Raw genomic sequence first — 6,000 nt, forward strand, 5'->3', positions numbered from 1 at the left:
AGGCAGGAGGGCAGGAACACTGGGTAGTTTGTGCCCAGGGTGACAGAGAAGGGAGGGCCTTTGCCAGGTCCCCTGGAATCCTAGGCGAACCGGACAATCTGGTGTAAATGACAGTGATGGAAGACAGTCGAGAACGTTGTCCAGCCAGAAGTGCCAAAGGAGCCTAGATGGAGCCTAGACACCTGGCTGATCTGGTACAATTCAGTCCTAACCTGGGACCATTTCCTCAGTATAGGCTTCCCGTACATCCAGGACATCCGTCTCCCATCTCGACAGACCAGTGAGCATTTCTTCTAAATAACGACGGGTCTACCCCTCTGCTGTTCTTTTTGTAGGAAATGGTTTTCTTGGGAGACCAGACTTGCCAGGGGCAGTACCCCAGGCATCGATGCGGAAGGCTGCTGAAAACACGGCTTAAAACCACCTCTTTCAAAAGAAGAAATTCTGGAATTTGGTGTGGGCACCCGAAAGGAAATGACCCTGACTATTATCTGAGCTCTCTGCCGCGGGTCTTCCAGGGCCTGCCCTGTGTCACCCGGCAGGTCTGCCCAGAGCAAAGGGCTTGGGTATTTCTGTCTTTGTTTCTGGCTTCTTCCACATTTCCTCAGACTCCTCAGAAAGACCCACTCGGGGAGGGGAAGCGGTGATAGGGGAGAACTTTCTCATCCTGCACAGAAGTTTTCGGGCTCAGTGCTCTCCAGCACTTTTCACCTTCCAGCCGGGGCATCCCCTCGCATTTTCTCGCGTCTGGCTGGGCTTTCTCTCCCAAACCGCCCCCCCGCCGTCCCCCTCCCCCTCCCGCTCCCCCCAAAAAGTGAATAAACCAATTGCCCCCGAGACGCAAAAAGGATCTGGAGCCTTGGCTGAGTAACTTAAAGTTTCCGCCGGAAGGAAATTATCAAAGGCGAAGGAGAAAGCCCTCAGAGGCCGGAGGGACCGCGGCGGCGGCGAGGAGCGGCGGCCGCTCTGCGTGTCCCAGCGGAGGGTCCCGCGGCGCGGCGCGGCCCGGCCCGGCCCGAGCACGGCGGGACCCCAGCGGCTCCCGGGGGACGGGCCGGCCGCGGTGAACGAGCGCGAAGCTCCGGGGCAGACTCGGACCCGATCCCCGCCGGGCTGGGAAAAGAGGGCGCAGTGGACTGGGGGCGCAGGGGCCGGGGGAGGGGGGGGGGGGCGCACGGACGTGGGTGTCCCCGGCGGAGGGCGGCGCAGGACTCACCCCGAGAAGACACACTTTGAGCTCCCGTATCGCCATCATGTGCTCGGGGCCGGACCGGGCAGGGGCTCAGCATCCTCCGGGGCCGGGGCCGCGCCGCGCCCGCGCCCAGCCTGCGTCCTCCAGTCTCCGCCTTTCGCTCGCGGCAGCCCGCGGGCGGGACCGCCGCCGCTGCTATTTCTGGGCCGCCGGCCCCGCCGCGGTCGGTCACGTGGCCGCCGGCCGGCTCCTCCCGGGACTTCGGGTCTAACCTCGGCGGCCCCCAGCTCCCAGGAACGCCCCCAGACGGCGTCAGCCACCAGGGGGCCGCCCCCGGGACCTGCGGAGTCCTGGGCGGAGTGCCTCCCCGGTCAGACCTGCTCAGCAGCCGGACCCCGCTCTGCACAGCCCCTCCGCCGTCTGCCCCTCCAGCCTCGCCCGGCTGCAGTGCCCCGTGGGGTGGAAGGAGGACGGGGTCCGCCGTGGGGAGACCCCACGGCTGGCTGCGTCCCTGAGGATTTCATTCCTCATCTCGAAGTGGATGCTGCCAGTCCTTTATATGGGAACACTTCGAAATCGGCCTGCAGTCCCGTCGTTAACTGACACTCTAGGATCCCAGCAGAAATGAAGCCCCAGAACAGTTAACTTTGCAACCCACCTGCTCCTGCAGTTCTTCATGCCGGGGCTTCAACGTACTCCCATGCACTTCTTAACTGTCAGCCCTGAGTTCATTTTTCTATATGTAGTTGAAAATGGTTCCCGAAGCAATGATCTCTTCCTCCCTCCAAAACAGATGTGTCCCTGTCTGAAAAAGGAAACATGCATTGCAGAGAGGAAGCTGCCTTGCTCAGTATAGAAAATGCCTGGGCAGACACCCAAGCCTCAGAAGTATAGCTAGAAATATGTAGCTCCTGGCCGATCTTCTGCAACTTTCCTTAACCAGCAAATAAAAAGAGGCTCTGGCTTGAGACAGTCAAGGAAATCTTGTGGAAACTGTCCTCTTTTCTCCATCCATAGCCCAGAGAACCACATCCACTCAGACAGCTTCACTTGTTGCTACTATATACATGTCAGCTTTTTGGACATATCCATCTGAATAATGCATTGGTATTTCAGATTGGAAACATTTCTTACACTTCATCCCCTGTCCCAAACTCTCAAGCCTCTCTCCTGACTTGCTAATTTTTTTTTTTTTTTTTTTGAGAGAGAGAGAGAGAGAGAGAGAGCGAGCACAAGCAGGGGAGGGGCAGAGAGAGAGGAGAACAGAGGATCTGAAGCAGGCTCCTTGCTGACAGCAGTGAGCCCATGTGGAGCTCAAGCTCATGAACCATGAGATCATGACCTAAGCCGAAGTCGGGCAGTCAACTGACTGAGCCACCCAGGCACCCCTGACTTGCTAATTTTGGTCAGTGACCCTTTCATTCCCCCAGCAGACCACCCACTTTCATTTATCTGGTTTTGTTCCTCCTGCAGCCATGTTGAAGCAACCTAGAACCCACATGGCCCCCTACAGTGGGGGCTTCTGAATCAATACCTCCAGAGAAAAAAAATCCTACATCTCTAGAGTCAAAACAGGCCCCCAAGCTGACAATTGGCAATTAAATTCCCCAGCGCAGCAGGGTCTTTCCTGGCCAAGTGCAGGCTTGTGGGGGGTTATTCACACAAATCTGGACTACGTGGTTCAAAAAGTAGCCGTGGACAAGATACGCGTCTTATTTAACATGAAGATTGTTATATCAGCCTCTGTCCTTGGTTTGGTATCCAAAGTAAGGGTAGTCTTTCATGTGGGCAGCAGGAAAAGAGGTCCACCCAGTATTACCCAGCCCTGGTCATAATACCTCACTGTCTTCAGATTTGCTGAGCAGAGACAATGGCAACACAGTTGCAGAGAAACGTCCTGGTAAAGCAGTTCCATGGCGAAGGTCCGCAGCAACCCTTCCCTAACGCCGGCGCTGTCCCTGACGGTATGGCTTGAGTCTCCATGTTACAGTCACTTGCCTTTGGCCTTTCTTCTCACTTCCCGAAAGCTGACTGGACCAGAATGCAAGCCTTTCCATAAGTGGGAATTCATACACTTCAATAGGTCACAGAGGGCAGGACCATTCCCAGACAAAAATGAGCTGACAAAATTTCCCTTCGATTCCCTTACCTTCTTTCATGATCCCTCTCCTTCTATGCCACTCTCCACTAGCCTAGGCATCTGGGATGCCCGTGTGGTGTCTAGGCTCTCCCAAAACAATCCCTTATCCAGGCCTCCTCTCCTGCACCCCCAGAATTACTCCCGTCTGTTTATCTTTCTCCCCACTCCCAGCTCCATTAAAAATCACCTTGTGTGTGTCACGTTCTGTGCTCTGCCTTACAAAGTGGCAGTCCTCATCTGTCAACCGGACTGCCTTCATGGGTATATTCCCCTTCTCAGCCAGGTCACCCCGAGGAGCTTACAATTGGCCTCATGGGACACCTGGGTGGCTCAGTCGGTTGGTGGCCGACTTCAGCTAAGCTCATGATCTCACAGCTCATGAGTTGGAGCCCTGCATCGGGCCCTGTGCTGACAGCTCAGAGCCTGGAGCCTGCTTCAGATTCTGTGTTTCCTTGTCTCTCTGCCCTTCCCCAGCTCACACTCTGTCTCTCTCTGCCTCTCAAAAATAAATAAATATATTTTTTAAAAATTGGCCTCATGAAAAACCTGCTCCCCACAATCACCCCAAGGTGATGCATAAGGCTCTCACCCAGAAGGGAGGACGATGGCCACTACAACGCATATTTTGGGAGTGACAAGGTCCTGGATAGCTCTCAACTTTTTAAAGATATAATGTTCTCTATGAATGCTATTATTATACTCTTTGATTACTGTGCTAAGGGCCTGTCCTAATTCCTCTGGTATTTTCCGCATATGAAGTGGTTCTGATATAACCTAAGCAGGGGTAAAAAATCAGTGATACATAACTGAGAATTTATTAAATAAAATAAAATAGGACGTGAAGGTTTTCTTGAGACCTTTGTAAAATAAAAGGTCACTGGACTAATTCAGAGTTCCGCCCTTCTGCTGCGTTAAAGTCTTCAGTAGCACCAAACAAGATGAAATCCAAGCTTTTCAGTACATCTTGCCCAAACCAGCCTCTCTCCTCTGCCCACCTGGTGAAACCCTGTCATCCTTCAGAGAGCTGCTCAAATTTCACCTCCTCAGTGAAGTCTGCCCTGAGCTTGTACACACTTGTTCACGTGTCTCGTAGCGTTTACTCAACATAAGTAAAGGAATTAACAGCTAAATCCCTTTTATAAGAAGTCAGGGTCTAAACGGATACACAGGTGGAATTACCCATCTATATGAAAGGTACCCCTATATTATGCCAAGGATCCTTTCTGTTTTACCAGGGTTAAAAAAATAACTAGTAATGCTCTAAAAAGAAAAGTGACTAGCAATGATTTTTTTTTTTTTTTTAATGCCCTTCTCCAGCAGGATCTTTGACCTCTTACACTATGCAAACTGTTTTGAATACTGTTTTGTGAATGTCCGGCTCATGCACGATATGGCCCTAGGACCCAGGGGCTTTGCATAATGGATGGTTGAGCCTGAAATGCTCATCCTTGGACTTCATCTCAGATGGTTCTGCATGGGGATTTTTTTTTTTTTTTTTTTTTAAAGAGTAATTCACAGAGAGGCCTGGGTGGCTCAGTCGGTTAAGCGTCCAACTCTTAATTTCAGCTCAGGTCGTGATTTGTGAGTTGGAGCTCCACGTCTGGCTCTGTACTGACAGTGCAGAACCTGCTTGGGATTCTCTCTCTCTCTCTCTCTCTCTCTCTCTCTCTCTCCCCCACTCAATCTCTGCCCCTCCCCCCACCCCGGAAATAAGTAAACTTAAAAAAAAAAAGGAGCAATTCACCAACGAGTATTTTGCAAAAGTCTACCAGATGACTAGAAAATGCCTGGGGAAACCACCGCGTCCTTTCCTTAAAGATTAGCAAAAGCCAATAAGGGCCAGAAGCTTGGTCATGTTTTTTGAACCAACAAATCCCTTTTTGGACCATAACATAGAAATAAGCACAAAAAGGGAACCAACACAAAGCCTGCCTGTTTGTACCCAAACAGGCACACGAAGAAACAAAGACATACGCGAAAGGAACAAAAAATCATCTCGGCTGAGATAAAGGGAGGACAGCTGTACTCACTGCAACATTGAATGGATGAAACAACTGAAATCCCTTCACGCTTGGGGAATGATCAAGCATTGAAAATTACGGCGCTTCGCTAGGGTATGTTTAATGGTGCACATCTCGCTTAGGTAGTAGATAAAATGTGTATACCGATGCGGGGAAACAAAGGCAAAAGAAAAAATTAAATTTCCTTACAACTTACAGCCCATTGACAAGCCCTCAAGACAGGCAAAGTGACATTCCTCTAGGAGCTCAGCTGCCTAAGGGCAAAAGGCAATCTTAGCCCAACCACCTCCCCACCCTCCAGAATCCTGTAAATCTACTTTAACATACAAAAATTCCTTCAGAAACTTCCTTTACCTCTACCCCCCAAATATATGTTAGCAATCATCCTCCAAGCATATGGCCCACTGATAACGTATGTGAAGGGTCTCAAGCCTGAGGTTATACTAGACAGTAGTAAATGACCTTTTCCTAACAATAGCTAGCCCCCTCAGGATCCTGGAAACATTGCTTCCAAAATTCTTTGGAGACTTACACTATCCCCAACCCCTTCCCAACTTGAAAGCGTGTAATCAGTCACCCATCACAAGCCCAGTGCAGCTTTTTCTACCCACGGGTCCTGTCCCCATGCTTTAATAAAACCACCCTTT

At 51.2% G+C, this 6,000-nt stretch overlaps 1 protein-coding gene across 1 annotated transcript in view; it reads right to left on the reverse strand.

Moving 5' to 3' along the window:
- The window catches only part of RAB31 (RAB31, member RAS oncogene family), a 129,335-nt gene extending 127,888 nt beyond the window's left edge, over positions 1-1,447 (reverse strand). The window contains exon 1 of the mRNA XM_060613246.3: positions 1,217-1,447. Within this exon, the coding sequence (XP_060469229.1) occupies positions 1,217-1,255 (39 nt within the window). The 5' untranslated portion in view covers positions 1,256-1,447. The remainder of the gene's footprint in view (positions 1-1,216) is intronic.
- Positions 1,448-6,000: the final 4,553 nt, after the last annotated feature.

Source organism: Panthera onca, chromosome D3 (genome assembly GCF_046562875.1).
Source record: "Panthera onca isolate mPanOnc1 chromosome D3, mPanOnc1 haplotype 2, whole genome shotgun sequence".
NCBI lineage: Eukaryota > Metazoa > Chordata > Mammalia > Carnivora > Felidae > Panthera > Panthera onca.